Source organism: Microtus oregoni, unplaced genomic scaffold, assembly GCF_018167655.1.
Source record: "Microtus oregoni isolate MIOR12 unplaced genomic scaffold, Mior012 000012F_ref0000307, whole genome shotgun sequence".
Lineage (NCBI taxonomy): Eukaryota > Metazoa > Chordata > Mammalia > Rodentia > Cricetidae > Microtus > Microtus oregoni.
The window spans coordinates 50,615,176-50,630,976 of record NW_024543071.1 but is presented as its reverse complement, the minus strand read 5'-3'; the positions used below and the strand labels follow the sequence as shown (position 1 = coordinate 50,630,976).

General features: G+C 53.7%; 2 protein-coding genes across 5 annotated transcripts; one reads left to right on the top strand and one right to left on the bottom strand.

Moving 5' to 3' along the window:
• Window positions 1-1,898: 1,898 nt before the first annotated feature.
• On the bottom strand, window positions 1,899-5,259 carry Gpr137 (G protein-coupled receptor 137). Its single transcript, XM_041661964.1, has 7 exons — window positions 4,191-5,259; window positions 4,061-4,110; window positions 3,266-3,491; window positions 2,999-3,148; window positions 2,759-2,887; window positions 2,478-2,596; window positions 1,899-2,209 (listed from the first exon to the last, which is right to left on the bottom strand). Exons 1-7 carry the CDS (start codon window positions 4,545-4,547, stop codon window positions 2,050-2,052), a joined length of 1,191 nt encoding a protein of 396 aa, XP_041517898.1. The 5' UTR covers window positions 4,548-5,259; the 3' UTR covers window positions 1,899-2,049.
• A 259-nt stretch (window positions 5,260-5,518) lies between these two features.
• Window positions 5,519-14,194, top strand: Bad (BCL2 associated agonist of cell death). 4 transcript variants are annotated; one of them, XM_041661965.1, is made up of 4 exons: window positions 5,519-6,138; window positions 6,582-6,761; window positions 12,854-13,044; window positions 13,698-14,194. In XM_041661965.1, exons 1-4 carry the CDS (start codon window positions 6,021-6,023, stop codon window positions 13,821-13,823), a joined length of 615 nt encoding a protein of 204 aa, XP_041517899.1. In that variant the 5' UTR covers window positions 5,519-6,020; the 3' UTR covers window positions 13,824-14,194. The 4 variants fall into 4 exon arrangements, with proteins under 4 accessions (XP_041517899.1, XP_041517902.1, XP_041517900.1 ...); XM_041661968.1 differs by lacking the exon at window positions 5,519-6,138 and adding an exon at window positions 6,225-6,327; XM_041661966.1 differs by lacking the exon at window positions 5,519-6,138 and adding an exon at window positions 6,255-6,481.
• The last annotated feature ends 1,607 nt before the right edge of the window (window positions 14,195-15,801 follow it).

Sequence of the window (15,801 nt, the reverse complement as noted above, 5' to 3'; positions counted from 1 at the left end):
TTAACTCCACACCTATATGTGTGTCAATGTATGCACATCCCCCCCAACAATTAAAATAAATGAATATTAAAGGAACTAGGCCTTCACAAAACTTAATCCATTAGAAAACAAGATGCCCAACAGACTGTAGAAACTGTGTGGTTAAGAGCACTTACTGCTGCTCCTCCAAAAGCCCTAAGTTCACCAGCATAGAAACAGCCTCTAACTAGCTCCAGGGGATCTGATGCCCTCTTCTGGCTTCCTTGTGCACCACATTCAGGTACAGATACACCTATACATAAATAAAAATAAATCTTAGGGGGGAAAAAGATGCCAAACAGGCTAGGCAGACATGATGGTACATGCCTGTAACCCCAGTAGCTGCAGGTAAAGGTAGGAGTGTCAGGAGTTCGTCGTTCTTCAGCTACATTATAAGGTCTCTGTCTCAAAAAGCTGAAACTGGGCCAGTGAGATGTCTCAACAGGTAAAGGTCCTTGCCACCATGCCTGATGACATAAATTTTGTCCCCTGATCCATATGGTGAAAGGAGTGAACCAACTAGTAAGTTGTCATCTGACCTCCACATATGTGCTGTGACAAGGGCTTGTCCACACATACAGACATACAAATACATGTCATTTTACAAAACAAATTAGCAGGGCATGATGGCACACTCCTTTAATCTCAGCACTAGGGAGGCAGAGGCAGGTGGATCTCTGTGAGTTCCAGGCCAGCCTGGTCTACAGACCAAGTTCCAGGACAGACAGGTAGGACTGTTAAACAGAGATATACGTGTGGGGTTTTTTTGTCTCAAAAAACAAAACAAAACAAACAAACAAAGTTATCGGGCTAGTGAGCTGACTTAATGAGCGAAGGCACTTGCTGCCAAGCCTTACAACCTGAGCTCGCTCTCCAGGTTCCACACTGTAGGAGAGAATTACCTCTATAGGAACCCACACACAAACACAATAAATAAAATACATTTTGTTCAGTTTCTCTGTGTAACAGTCCAGGAACTCACTCTGTAGACCAGGCTGATCTTGAACTCACAGAGATCCATCTGCTTCAGCCTCCTGAATGCTGGGATTAAAGGTGTGTGCCACTACTGCTTTGTTGTAATAAAAAAAAAATTGGGGGGGGGTTGGTTTTTCGAGGCAGGGTTTCTCTGTGTAACAGTCCTAGATGTCCTGGAACTAGCTCTCATAGACCAGGCTGCCAGGTTGGCCTCGAACTCACAGAGATCCACCTGCCTCTGCCTCCCTAGTGCTGGGATTAAAGGTGTGTGCCACCACCACCTGGCAATAAAATCTTTTTTTTAAAGGATGCCTAAAAGCCACCAATTACAGTGCTGTGTGGTTTGGGAGAGCGGTTATGGCTCTCTGCACAGCCAAAGGAAAGTTTCATGGAGATTCAATTCCCTGCCTCCACCTAGGAGATTCAACCCATGGCCTTGGACATTCCTGGAAAGCACTCTACAATTGAGCCTCATTTCCAGCCTGTGGAGGCAATTTTTCAATCAGGAAGGCTCACTGAAGCCCAAGAATTTCAGGCCAGGCTGGGCAACACAGAGGAGGCTACTCTGAACCAGGAAAGCTTTGACAGCAGACCCCGGTGCAGTCCCTCTGCTGCTTCAAGCCTGCTAGCCCTGATGAAGGTAGGTGCTACCTGCTCAGCCTAGCAACCCATGTCAAGGGCCAGGGTTTGATCAGCCTGATGCTAAACAGGCCAAGGCAGGAAGGAACAGAACTCAGACAGATGACAGATGAAGGGACAGGGCACAGACTCTGTTTATTGAGTGGTAGGCACAGGAGAGGTAGCTGGTTCCAGTGTGGAAGCAGAGGTGGCAGGTCATGCCAGGGCACTGTGGGCATCCGGCAGCCTGGAGGCCTTGTCCCTATCTTAGGGGGATGGCACAAGCTCACTACGATAGGAGCAGCAAGGAGCTGGCCAGAGGAGAGAAGCAGCCACAGTCCCCTGGCATCCTGGGCAAGAAGCGGCAGATGCACTTGGCACAGGGGCTGGGGATAAGGGGAGCTGGGACCTGGGTGCTCTAAGGGAAGTAAAAGGAGATCATGTCTGTGGTGTGGAATAGAGGCTGTGGTGGTGGCCGCCAGGTCCTGGCACCTGGGAGAAGAGCAGAGGAGTGGTCCTTGTCTGGCTGGCCCCGCCCCAGCCTGGCTCGCGCCCGATGGCACCATACCAGCTGCCAGAGCCCAGGCTGCCGGACATGCTGCAGGCAGAAAAGCAAGGTAAGTACCAGGAGTCCCAGGTAGTGCCCAGGGTCACATAGGATGGGAGAGCAGAGAGGCTGAAAACAGAGAGCCCTAAGTCAGAGGGCAAACTGCTTCTTGGGGCAGCAGGTGTACATAGTAGTACTGGGAACCCAGGGTGGCTCCGCTCAGAACAAGTGAGGAAACAAAAGCCCAGTTCTTGATCCCCATTGCCTCGTGGAGCCAGGCAGGACCCTAAGACCCCTCAAGCAGGGTTGAGGCTCCTACCTGGTGCTCTCACTCCGGCTGTGCTCCCAGGAGCAGCCCTCATCCTCACAGTGCCCAGCCCGGTCAAAGAAGTAGGAACGGGAGCCAAAAACCTGCCCGTTGAGGATTCGACTGGTGCTCTGTAGGTGTGTGGGGAAAGTTGCAACTATGGAGATATATATTTATTCATATATATATATATATATATATATATGCCCCAAAACTACCCCAGGACCCCAGGCTAGAATTCCCAGGGTCCAGCCCTCTCCACTAAACCTAGAGGTGGTTAGGGGGAGCCCTACCAGGTCCTGCGGGGGCCGGTGTACCCGGAAGAAGCCCACCAGCAGTGTGGTGGGCAGCAGTTCCCACACGAACAGGATGAGGCCAAACACCAGGTAGCCTTTGTTCCCTAGGTCATTCACCAGGTCTGCCTGGGGAAGAGCAGAGGCTGAAACAGTCTGCCACCACACAGACCATGTTGGGAGGATCCCGGCCATAGGAGGCTAGATACTATAGAAGGCACAAATTTGACCAATGCCTACCTGGTCAGATACGTTGTACCAGTCGTAATCGAAGGCATCTAGCCGGCTCCGAGGGGCCAAGGCCAGAGCTGCCAGGTTGTAACAGGCCCGGCTGGCATAGAGCAGAACCATGGCACCCCCTATGGCAGCTGCCTGGCACACACTGGTCCCCTAGTAGAGACGACAATAGAGGATCTTAAGGTAGAGGAGGCTTCTATCTTCCTTTACATCCTAAAGACTTCTGTCCAAGGATCCCCCAGGATACTACATCAGGGTTGGTGACCCTACCTTAGCCTCTAAGTAGATGCTAGTGGAAGGGGCTCGCCGGGCGACGAGGCAGAGGCAGGCAGCAAGCGAGAGGGCACAGATGACGAAGAGGGAGTCGCTCACCAGGACACGGACCAGCAGAAGGACCCAGGGCTGTGCCCGGTGCTGGCGGGACAGCACTGCACACAATACATTCACCAGCAGAAAGAGCAGCGAAGCGCCCACGAAGGCCCCTCGGACAGCCAGCCTGCAGCCCACAGCAGAGTCAGCGCCAGACCGTGGGTCTCCCTGACCCACACCAACCACCCCGACTCCTCAGCAGACCCCAGGCTCAGCTAGAACTCAGATGGTCCAATCTAAACTCTGAGGAAACTCAAAGAGGTGAGGCTATGAAAGCTATGGCATCGTAGGGAGAGCACCAGATTTGGGGGGGGGGTGTCAACATCTGGATCTAAGCCCTGACCTTGAACACATTGCTTTAACTAACTGGGCCTCAGTTTCTTCATCTTGCAAATGAGAGAAAGAATAATATCTCAGGTGAGATGTGAAAAGATGCTTGTGAAATATCTTTATAAACTGGAAGTAACTGTGCAAAGGACAGGGCAGGCAGACAAGGTCACTAGAAGCGCAGCACTACTTTATATATATTCCATGAACTGGAGCTTCTATCCTTCTCCACCATGGATGACGCTGGTGCTTTCTCCCCCTGACACTGTCACAGCTGTCTGCACCAGGTGCTTTAGTTTTTCCAAGCTCTAACACAAATGTTCTTGGGCTCCTTCCTGTCCCTGACCCATTAACATCTCCAGTACTTACAAGCCTCGGCTCATCTCTGGCCGACGCTTCGCCTTGGCCTTGAACACCACCTGGGAGCAGAGATCCCCATCACTCCTTTGGACCCTTGGGCTTGCCCTCCTACTCCCACCACACCAGTTCCCGTGGTTACCTGGGCAAAGTAGAGGTTCATAAGCGTCAGTGTGAAGAACTGCAGGCAGACAGGGCAGCAATAGAGAAGCCAAAAAGGCAAGGGCCCCAGGCGGTTGGCCCTGGGAGTATCTCGGAAGTAGAAGGAGAAGAGTGTGGTACGCAAGGCTGCCCAGAGCAGACAGAGTGCCAGGAACACCGTCTGATAGCTGAGGCGCTTGTGCCCATACAGAAGCACCAGCCAGAGCTGGGCATAGACAGAGAAGAAGAGCAGAGCGTATAGGGCAGTGTAGGCAGCGGTCAGCCCAAGGGTCACTGTAGGCGGCAGTGCAGGTACCAGCCCGGCTGCAGGTACCAGGCCAGACAGGTTGCTCTCCATGTCAAGGAGGGAGGCCTGAAATCAGGAGACAGAGATGGAGGGCTGGCCAGAAGCCAGGGAAATAAATACGGAGGGGTGGGAACTGCAGGAGGCGGTGAGAGCTGGGGACTCTGGAGGAAAGAAGTTGGGGTTGCCAGGCCTTTCCTCAACAGAGACGTGGGGGATGAGCCCTGGACTCCTCACTCTGGAGTGTGTAAGGGTACTCTTTCCTACCCAAGGCAAATGGAATGGGGGTTGGGGGTGTCCCTCCCTGGGTCAGCCCCAGAGCCAAGATGGGAGGATGCAGTGGTACAGAAAGTCCCTGGCCTTGGTCGCTCGTGTCCGGCTGGCAGGAGGGGGAGAGCCGGCCGATGCCCCTCAGTTTAGGACAGCAGCCGCTGCGGGGGCGCCCAACGCCCCGCTCTCCCCCTCCCCACGCTTGGTGGCTCTTTCCCCTCCAATAATCCGGATTGGGGGGCTTCTTCCTCTGTCCTCAAGATTCCAGGCGTTGTTCCCCCACCGCGTCCACCCTTAGCCCGGGTGAATAAGAGGAAGTCGATGTCAGGTCCTCAGGCCGCTGCTGGGGAAGCGGGATCCGGTCGCCCGGACACGGGGCTCCAGCTCCCCGGCTCCCGCTGCTCCGCCCCACTCCTGCGCCTGCGCGGGCGTCCGTCCGCTACGCAAATTGCGCAGCGGCCTATGGGAACTCTGAGACCGTGCACCGCGCCCGGCGTGAACTTCTTTAAGAATCGGCGCAAGGTGCGCTGCTGACGGGCGTCCGGGGTTACGGATGGCGGCGGGAGGCCGAGAGGAGGAGACTGGGCCGCATACAGCAAGCACCCGAGTTACCCGTGCCCTGAATCGTTAGCTCTTAATGTTTGGGGGATCACTAATCCCCACGCCTAGATCCCCAAGCCCACAACGGGATCGGCGTGCCTTTATGGGGGCGGCAACGACTTCCCCGCACAGGGTCGCTGAAGGAAACTTCCGCCCACAACCAAGATGGCATCCGGCCCCGCCCCCTAGCTTCTGTCCGCCGGCCCAGCGCTCCGGCCTACGGCCGCTTGCGAATCACACACTATTCCTGATAGCCGAGCCCCTGGGAACCCCACGACTTACTCTCGTGGGTACCCCTGTCCCTTTTCCCGCACCCAGGCGGCCATCCTGCTTGGAAGGAGCTCCCGAGATGGTGCGGTGGGTTGTTCCCGAGTCGGGCAGCGCGAGGCCTCCACGAGCGGGAGGAGGAAGGAGCCGGCTTCCCCATCCTGGTCACTCGGTCCAGGGAGAGCAATAACCATCGCAACGATCATTGCACCCGACGGCCGAGCTTCAGTGAACGGTTCTACAAGTGCTTTCACCCATAGTGATCACTGTGCTGTTTACAGAGTTTTCACCAGCTCCCCGGGGGGTGTCATTAGCCCCATTTTACAGGAGGGAATTCGGGCCCAGAAGGTCTGGAGGATTTATCAGCTGAAGCAGGCCTCCAGGATCTAAATGGGAACCCCAAAACAGCCTTTGCTGGCTCCAGCACACGCTTTAGGCGTGAGGAAGTCCGATCCCGGAATCCGGAGCATGAGGAGCGACGCGGGAGGAAGGCGGTGGAGACCAGCAGGTCGACCGACGGCAGGGGTGGGACCTGGCTTGGGGTGGCCCCGCCTCCAGGCCGACCCGGGATTTACTTCGAGAACTGATTGGGTCAGATCTGTGACAGTTCCCGTCGCCGAGGAAACTAGGACCGGGCGCCCTTAGAACTAGAGGGAGGAGGCAGGCCCGGGTCTGGGGCCTCGAGATCGGGCTTGGAGTGAGACCTATTCGTGGTCATAACGGGCAAGCAGGACGCACCAGGACCGGGACAGAGCTCTCAAGAGAGATTTAGTATCCCGGGGACAGCCTGTGTTCTCTACCAGGCTAGACCCAGCAGACAGATGAGGGCTTGGGAAGACTGGTGGCCTGAGGTGGGGCGGGGAGGTTTGCTCCGGTGGGAGAGGGAACCAGGGGCACCTCTGCCCTGCTGTTTGCTTAGCTGTGCCCTGAGTACTTATCTTGTCTCTACAGCCCAGAGTATGTTCCAGATCCCAGAGTTTGAGCCGAGTGAGCAGGAAGACTCCAGTACTGCAAATAGGGGCCTGGGCCCTAGCCTCACTGGGGACCAGCTAGGTCCCTGCCTGGCCCCAGGTCTCCTGGGGAGCATCGGACACCAACGGGGACAGGCAGTCAACAGCAGTCATCATGGAGGTAGGTCCCCCACCACCATCATCATCTCCCCTTGCCCCTTTTGCATCCCTGTTGCAGCTATACTTCCTGGAGACTCTGGGGGAAGCTCTGAGTCTCAAATTGCCTCCTCTACAAACCAACTATCACTACCTTAGTAAGACCACTCGATTAATTCACAGAAATGTATGGCATGCCCTTAATAATCAAACTGATTCACTGAAAGCTCAAGACAGACTCCCTTATTATGGCCTCAGGATAGACATGAGCAGGAGATAAGCAGATCCCCAAGAGCAAGTGACTTTCCTAAGGTCACCCTAGGAGATAGTGCTGGAAGACTCCTCAGATCCTGGGTTAGAGCTTTCCAGTGGCCAGTAGAGCAGCCCTGGCTGTCCTGGAACTTGCTCAGCAGACCAGGCTGGCCTTGAATTTGGAGATCCACCTGCCTCTGTCTCCCGGGTGCTGGGATCACAGGTGGGCCCACATGCCTGGCATTTTTAAAATTATATGTGTGCCAGTGTGCGCAAGTGCAGGTGCCTTGGATCCCCTAGAGCTGTTGTAGGTGGTTGTGAGCTGCATCCACGTGGTTGCTGGGAACTGAACTCACATCCTCCCAAAGAGCAGCAAATGCTCAGCCACTGGGCCATCTCTCCATCCCACCTCACCTCTTTAAATCTTCAAGTTTTTTTTTTTTTTTTTGGTTTTTCAAGACAGGATTTCTCTGTAGCTTTGGAGCCTGTCCTGGATGGAGCTAGCTCTTGTATACCAGGCTGGCCTTGAACTCCTTGAACTCACAGAGATCCGCCTGCCTCTGCCTAGGATTAAAGGCTTGCGCCACCACCACCCAGCTCCTTGCTTGCTCTTTTTCTGCTCCGATATCCTATTCTCTGCCCTCACCTGGTTGTCCCTTCTCACACCTGAGGCGCACTAACTTGTGTTCATCCATGTGCTAGAGTGGCGGGACAGACCGCCAGCAGAGGATCTAGAAGAAAATTACACAGTGCTCAGGAGATAATGTGTGTAAATAGAGAGCAGAATCCCAGGGCTATGTAGTGACTGGGGAGTGATTTACCGAGGTAGTCGGGGGGCCTAGGAGAGAGCAGCCTTGTAGGTAAGGCCTGTGTGCAGACAAAGAGAAAAAGACTTAGCAGGCCCCAGTACAAGAATTGCTCCTGGGTAGCAGGGCCCCAAGTGGGAAGAGGTGAAGAAGGGTAACTAGAGCCCTGTCCAATTCAGTCTGTACAGATCTTTGAAGGCCATTGTAAGAAAACCTTTGACTGGAATCCTGGGAAGATTTATTTTTTCTTTTTTACTGTGCTGGGGATGGAGCCCAGGGCCTTTGCATATGCTGAGCAAGTGCTCGTCTCCTGAGCCACATCCCAGGCCTAGGTCTGTCATGAAGACAGTGATAGCCTGGGAGTGGGGGGAAGGAAAGAGGTGTCACGGAGGACACCCAGCACCCTTGAAAGTTGGAAGAAAGAGAGATGGGGGAAGGTCAGGGATCAGGTAGGAACTTTTAGAAATGAAGGTGGGATTCCAGGAGGCTGCTGGTGGGAGCGGCAGGGAGTTAATCTCAGTAGCTTTTGTAACAGCCAGCCAGGAATGGGTGCTAGATGGTGTACACAAGGAGAAAATAGTGCTTGTGGGGTGAGCTGGCCCAGTCGGAAGAAGAGGAGCTGCCTCGGGTTTTACACCTCCACCCAAGGGATGATGATGCATCAACATGTGGGAAGTGGCAGTTGGCTGACATCCTAGGACGGAGTCATTTGATAAGTGACAGGGTCTAGGTTATGCCATTGGAATGAGGGACTGGGACACTGTCATGGGAGAAGGGGGCAAGGAACAGGGAGGACCACTCAGGTTCAGTAAACTCGGAGTAGGGGAAGGGGCTGGCAGAACAGTTTGTGTCCTGTCAAGCTTGAGGCATGGAGTTAGGCAGTGACAAGCTCTGCAACCTGATTTAGGGGGGCAGCAAAAGCATGCCCTGCAGTGTGGCAAGGAGTAGAGAGGTGCACCCCAGCTCGGCTCCTTGAAGGAGAGCTGCCAGGCAAACAGCCATGGGGCAAGCAGCAGAATGTCCTCTTTGCTTCCCTGCCCTCCCATGCTAGGCAGGGACTAAACCAGGGAAACACTCCCTGAGCCAATGTGTATGTGTGTGTGTGGGGGGGTGTCTCATAAATGTTTGATTTAGTTTTTAGTTGTCTCAAAATCAATTACAGAACTGGGTGCAGTAGTATATGCCTGCAAACTCAGCACCCAGCATGGATGAGTTTGAGGCCAACTTGGGCTCCTTAGTGAGACCCTATTCCAGCAAAACAAAGCAGCACAAATGATTGTCCTTAAAGAGATTTACAAGTGTCAGACCTGTCAGAGCCGTGGAGCTTCTGACCATCTATCTCTGCAGTCAGCTCACCCTGCCTCTCCTGCCAGCTCCCTGCACCATGGGCTGTGAGCATCCCTAGGACAAACTGCACAGTAGGAAGGGGAGAAGCAGCCAACACCAGCCTCTGGGCAAGACTGCAACATCGGGGCCCTTTAGGAGCTGATTGAAAGGTTAACTGCTGCTGCCTGAATTTCCCAAGCTGTAAAATGGGACTAGAACTGTTCCTACTTCACAGGGCTGCAGTAAGCGCACTTGAGTTCATGTTAACAGTGCTCAGAAACTGCCTAGCACAGAGGAGGCGCTGTGGAGGTCCTAGGCCTGCCATAATTGTGGTTATTATTGTTCGTGTGAATTAGCTCAGGCTCTGCAGACCTGGGTTTCCATCAGTAGTCAAGGGCCTTGAACATCCAGTGCTCTTGGATGACAAACAGGTTAGACTCAGGATAGAAATGACTTGAAGGCATTCCTTCCATATAGCCATTCAAGGTTTAAGGTAGATGTAGACTTAGTTGGGTTTTGGGGCAGGGATTGGGAAACCACAGACATGGGCTAAATCCCTGTGGTTTTGTACTGCCCCTTAGCTAGGAATGTTTTTGTGGTTGTGTTTTGGGGTCAGGACCCAGGGCCTTCAGCTTACTAAGCAAACACCATCACTGAACCACATATCCCTAGCCTTTGTTATATTTGTTGAGACAAAAATCTCACTGTTACCCAGGATGGCCTCAAACTCCTGGGCTTAAGCAACCCTCCTGCCTCAGACAGCCAACTAGCAAGCAGCTGGGACTGCAGGTTTGCACCACCTGTAGGAACAGTTTATTAGTCTTTTCATTCAATGCAGGACTTTTGTGAGTAGCCCTTGCTGGCTTTGAACTCTGGTTTCTGCCCCCCAAGGGCTTGGATTAAAGGCGTGTGCTACCACGTCTAGCTGGGAACAGTTTTATCTATTGAAATGGTTGGTTGACAAATTCCACAGAGCAAATTATTATTTTTTTTTCCCCCCGAAATGAGGCTTCTTTGTACAGCTCTGGTTGTCCTGAAACTCACTCTGTAGACCAGGCTGTCCTTGAACTCACAGAGAGCTGCCTGTCTCTGCCTCCCAAGTGCTGAGATTAAAGTCCTGCACCACCACCCCCCGGTTTTTTCTTTAACAAATATTTTATTGTAACAGGTAAAAATTGTATCAAGTTCATATTTCGGTTTTATTGAGTAAAGCAATGGTTGGCACAGTGGTGTTGTGGGGGACGTTTTGTCTAGACTCCAGCTCTGGGCAAGCTGGGCTGTTGTTGTATAGGCCCTGGGACCGAAGAGTTGGCCAGGGCAGGGCCAGGTGAGGCCCCAGGCTGGAACTAAAATGTGTTTCCTCAAGGCTACAGCTCAAGTCTGGGCAGGCCGCTGCTGGTGCTGGGAGGGTATAGGACTCCTCGTTTTTGTTTTTATTACTCTTTTCCCCCTAGCTGAGTTTTGTTTGTGTAAGGGCCTGCACAGAGGTCAGAAGATAATTTCTGGGAGTTGGTTTGGTTCTTTCCTCTTCTACTTCACATGTCTCAGGAATTGAATTTAAGTAATCAAGCTTGGTGGCAAGCGCCTTTTCCTGTTTTGTCACCGCCAGGCACGCCCATCAGTTTTAATGGAGTACACTAGGATGCTTCCTGAACTATGAAGTTTCCCACTCAGCCACACCCACTTATCCAGAAACCCCGTGGGTAAGGAGCTTTAAAGGTGCTTAACAACCAGTCTCTTCCCATCCTCCCCACCCCCAGTCTGTCTGGGGGGGGGGGGGTGGCATAAGTCAGGAGGCCTAAGCAGCCACCCACAGAAGAGCAACCCATCCCTTCCCCTGAGGGATTGAGGCGGGTCTGGGCCACACCCCACCCACCACCCTCTTTATCCGCGGAGTTCACAGAATCTCCAGGTTCTTTCCAGTAAATGCAAAGATATTTCTAGAAATTTCATTCAGGGGCCTGAGCCGCGGCTCAGTCTGTAGAGGACCTGCCTGGTGGCTTCCAGTCTCAGTACCTTCTAAACTGCAGTTGGGAGGTGGGAGCAGAAGGACCAGAAGTTTAAGACCAGCATTTCAGCTACCCAAGACCCATCAACCAATAAAATGTCCCTTGACACAAACGCACTGCTTAGTACCTTTAGTGACTGACAGTCCTCCATGCCACCGCATAGGCTCTTGGCATAGCTGACACTAGTAGGGGAAGAAGAAAATGACTTCTCCAATTGGGCCACTGTGTACTCTGAAGGGGGTGCTGGGATGTAAGATGAATGTAGCCCTTGGAGTCAGACTGGTTGTGTTTACACCAGTCTTCAGCACTTACTGTGTGGCCTTGGGAAGGCTGAACTTCCCCGATAATAGGAGTTGAGCACTGTCAATCCAAGGGAAGCTTCCAGCCCTACCTGCTCAGTGTCCTACTTGATTGGTTGGCTTTTTGTTTTGTCTTGTGAGGTGCTGTGGATGGAACCCAGGGCCTTGAGCAAGGATTTTAACACTGCTCATGAAGGCAGATTCTTTGGCGGAGGGAGCACATGAGCTACAGTGCCCAAGTGCCAGTGCAGGTCAGAGGGCAGCTTGTCACAAAAGGGGAAACCACCTAGTTGCTGAGTAGTCCCACTGAAATACTCTGTAGGTGGCCAGTGGTACTGTTCTGGCCAGGCGCATTGAAGAGACCCAGGCCAGGCCTTGCTTGATCTACCTCTGGCTTTCTGTTACACGCCTGCAGCTGGGATCCTTCGGCCTACAGCTGAGCAGCAGAGTTCTGCCCGCTGACTTCTGAGAAAAGGCAAACTTACCAACCCCCAAACCCGAGGGCTATTTTACCTCCTCCCAAGCTTTCCCTGCAGACTGGGTGTGGGCAGCAGGCTGCGCCTAGCTCTGGACTCTGCCCCTGGGAGTGGTTCTGGGTCTTCACTGGTCTGGACAGCTGGACAGAGGGGGTACAGGTGGCAGAAGTCAGGATGGCACACAGTGCCCAGATCAAAGAAGCAGATCTTCCACCGTTTGCCTGCAGCTCACAGGGCACTTCTACACTCCAAAGTGACCTTCACACAGGTGCGTTAGTGCGCAGGGCAGGGTAGGTGAGACTCCCTTCCTGAAGGGAGGAAACTGACTTGAAGTTGAAGGGAAGCTGGGCAAGGCAAGGTTGCACAGCCTGCTGGGCTCTGGGTTCCAAACCCAGGCACTCTGGTCCCAGGGTTTAACAGCTTTGTCAACCTGAGAAAACGGAGTTCTCTTAACTCCTGAGTAGCTTTTTTTCTCCCGACCCCCACCCCATTTGTGAGGAAAAAAAGACTACCTGTTCTCACGTAGCTGAGGTTGGGATTAACCTCCACATCTGGTCTGTAGAACCAGGTGAGGAGGATAGTTTAGCACATAAAGGCTAGTCTAGAAAAACAACACAACACACCCACAATTCTGGACACTGTCTCCACAAAAGAGGTGCAATAGAGACCCTTGCAAAGCCAGAGCAGGGCCCCTCCCTACTTAGGGGTTGCTATGACACCATGTGATAATTATCCCTTATGCCCCTATTTTGTGAGAGACACAGTAGAAAATCTTTGTGTACACCAAAGGCGACCTTCATTACCACTCGACAAGGACTTGTGGCGTTAAGTCGATTTTTCACAAAAGCACTGAGCTCCCCCTCCACTCTCAAAGAAGAGACTGGGGCTATTGGAAGGGGAGTAAACAGCAGGTCGAGATTTCACACCTCTTCCAACCCGACTCCTGCAGGCGCTGGAGCAATGGAGATCCGGAGTCGTCACAGTTCGTACTCCGCAGGGACCGAGGAGGATGAAGGGATGGAGGAGGAGCTCAGCCCCTTTCGGGGCCGCTCGCGTTCGGCTCCCCCTAACCTCTGGGCCGCGCAGCGGTACGGCCGTGAACTCCGAAGGATGAGCGATGAGTTTGAGGGTTCCTTCAAGGTGAGCGCCTGCGTAGGCTGCGACGGGACCTATACTGGCCTGCCCCTTCTGATACCTAGGGCATGTCGGGATTTGTAGTTTTAGGTCCACCGGGTTGGCCCTTTCGTATTCCGAGGTATGCCGGGATTTGCAGTTCTAATCCGTCCCCTGTTACTTGTGTCCGGTGACTTGCTGGCCCGACTTGTAGTCCAAGGATTTCCTCCCTCTTTCTTTGCCCAAAGCCCCGCCCCAGCCCCGGTACTTGTCGGCACTTCTAGTTTTGACAGCCAGACCACTAAGAAAACCAGTATTGTCTGGGATCTGTAGTACAGACTTACTTCAGACCGAAGATCCTGAATCTCCGAGGTTCGTAGAGCACGAGGCTTGGTAGTATCTGAGCCTCTCCTCAGCTTCTGAACCACTTCAACTTCTTGAATTCAGCCCCATCCTCTTAACTCTAGGTCTCTGGCTTTGAGGTTTCATTTAGGGTCCCAGCAGTTTCTGGGCTCCAATCAATCCCGATTCCTAAGAGCCTACTCATCTTGTAGTGTCTCTGACCGCCCAGTTCAGAGCAAGCTGGTGGCGGTGGTCTTTATATTCCAACTCAGAATGTGGGGACTTGGTCGGGATGCCAGGGTAAGGCTCGCTCATACAACTCTTTTCCTTCCCTGAAGGGACTTCCTCGCCCAAAGAGCGCTGGGACTGCCACACAGATGCGACAAAGCGCTAGCTGGACGCGTATTATCCAGTCCTGGTGGGATCGAAACTTGGGCAAAGGAGGCCCCGCCCCCTCCCAGTGATCTGCTCCACATTCCCGGAACTGTACCAGCTCTCGTCACCCGCCATGTTGGGTGTGGGCGGAAGTCCGAGCCTTGGGGATAAAAAGAGGATCGCTGTGTCCCTTCAACAGGGTGAAGAGCTGGCGAACAGCTCGAGTCGCTTCCGGTGCGTGCAATAGCCACGAAGGGGTGGTTCTTGTTGGGAATTCTAAAGTTTCCGCACCCCCTCCCCACCCCAGCTTCCGGAAGTGGCAACTTTTCCCTCTCCGGTAACAGGCCGCCCTCAGGCGCCTGCGCTAAATTGCGAGCCGGGGTAAACCGTGACTCGGCTGCAGCCCTATCAAGCAAATGGTTGCAACAAACCTGCTTTATAATAAAGCCCGCGCCTGTGCTGTCGCGTCTGTCTTTCGTTGGGGTTCCAGAAACCGGATTATTATTTCTGATAGTTTTAAGAAACTCATTTTACTTGTAAGGGAAACAGGCTCTGTCCAAGGATTGAGACCGAGAAGTCGAGGCGACCAGGAAGCCCGGCTGCTAAGCTTTGGGGTGAAGGAGCGGATCGTGGCTAGACCCCTGGGACAGCCAGGCCCTTATCTCTAATATGGTAATTGGGAGCTGCAGGCCAGACGGCCGCCGGAATTCAGCTTTCTGCAAACCGTGCCGCGGTTCCCCCGGGGCGGGGGGGGGGGGGGTCATTTGCTCCTATTTGGGTCAGTCCTTGTGAGCAGCTACTGTGTGACCGGCTTGGGGCCAGCGCTGCCGAGGGACCTGGCAGGGCACACGGGGCGGGGCGGCACGATCACTAGGGAACGGAGAAGCTTCTCACGGGGACCTGGAGCTGGGCCCAGAGCTCAGTTCAGAGATTTATTGGCGCCCCTATAGCCCAGGCCAGTGCTTTGCGCTGGTTATGCAGATAAGTTGCGCCACAACCCTGCTTCCCGGAACGTGGGATGGGGCGGCAACCATAGCAGGGCCTCAAGGAGTAGGTCAAAAGGTGAGGCTGTGTCTGGGACTGTCACTGTCAGCAGAGGGACACATCAGGATGTTGGGAGTTAGCTTGTTTTTGAGGACCCCAACTCAATCAGTGTTTGGGAAAATGAAGGTCAGTCTGCCAGCAATACAAGACATGAAATATGGAGAAGTGACAGACCTGGGAACAAGATACGGTCTGACAGTTGAAGAAGGTGGCTTGGGCAATGGTAGGAATCCCATCTCAGAGAGTAAAGGCCTTAGCCCTGGGAAGCCCAACCCTGGCCACCCAGTTTCTCTGGCCTTCCTACCCGGATCTGTTTGCCTGCGGCTGCAACAAAAACAAGGCAAAGAAAACACTTCATTGGCAGGAGATAAGCCCCGATAAGAGGCTGCCTTCCTCTGGAGGGAGCAGTCAGTCCCCAACGCCAGGAAGCTGGGAGAGGCCTTGAAGAAGTGCCAGCCTGCCTCTACTGCTGGGCCTAGCCCATTCTCTTGCCACAGGGTCTCTGGTATTCCTGGCTGGTCCCAGGCTCAGAGCAGGTTCTCCAGGCTGGTGAAGACCATCTAGCACAGAGCTAGCATGTAGGTCATCCTGCCTCCTGGCAGGTCTCCACTTAGCTACAGCCCAGTACACGCAGCTTCCATTCAGGACCTGTTTCCATATCTGTAAAACAGGCAAAAACATCTCCCTCACAGGAGTGAGGGGGCCATGGGATATCCACAGAGTATCATAGCCCCTGCCAGCAACAACCCTTAAGACTGCCAGCTTCCTTCATCCTAAGAGCCATGGACCCCTTCCCAATCTGACAACTCGGCTCCAACCAGCCACCTCATCCCTGTGTGGTGCCCTCAGTAGCCCTGGCAGGAGATGCTGGGTGCTTGGGGCATATCAGGCAACAGGAAGGGAGGCAGGAAAGGCTTCCTGGCGCAAGGTCTGAGCCCGAGCGAAGAGATGGAAAAGCTGAGGGAGAAGAGAGTGATAGGGCTGGGGAACCAAGGTGCTCAGGGCAGGGGCAGAAAGCTCAAA

Bases quoted from the DNA above. Each gene is read 5' to 3' on its own strand.
- Gpr137 (XM_041661964.1), bottom strand. From the start codon at position 4,547: ATGGAGAGCAACCTGTCTGGCCTGGTACCTGCAGCCGGGCTGGTACCT. The intron at 4,111-4,190 runs GTAACCACGGGA...CTCTGCTCCCAG, and splicing joins TGAACCTCTACTTTGCCCAG to GTGGTGTTCAAGGCCAAGGC. The intron at 2,597-2,758 runs GTAGGGCTCCCC...ACACACCTACAG, and splicing joins ACCGGCCCCCGCAGGACCTG to AGCACCAGTCGAATCCTCAA.
- Bad (XM_041661965.1), top strand. From the start codon at position 6,021: ATGGGAACCCCAAAACAGCCTTTGCTGGCTCCAGCACACGCTTTAGGC. The intron at 6,762-12,853 runs GTAGGTCCCCCA...CGACTCCTGCAG, and splicing joins CAACAGCAGTCATCATGGAG to GCGCTGGAGCAATGGAGATC. The intron at 13,045-13,697 runs GTGAGCGCCTGC...CCTTCCCTGAAG, and splicing joins AGTTTGAGGGTTCCTTCAAG to GGACTTCCTCGCCCAAAGAG.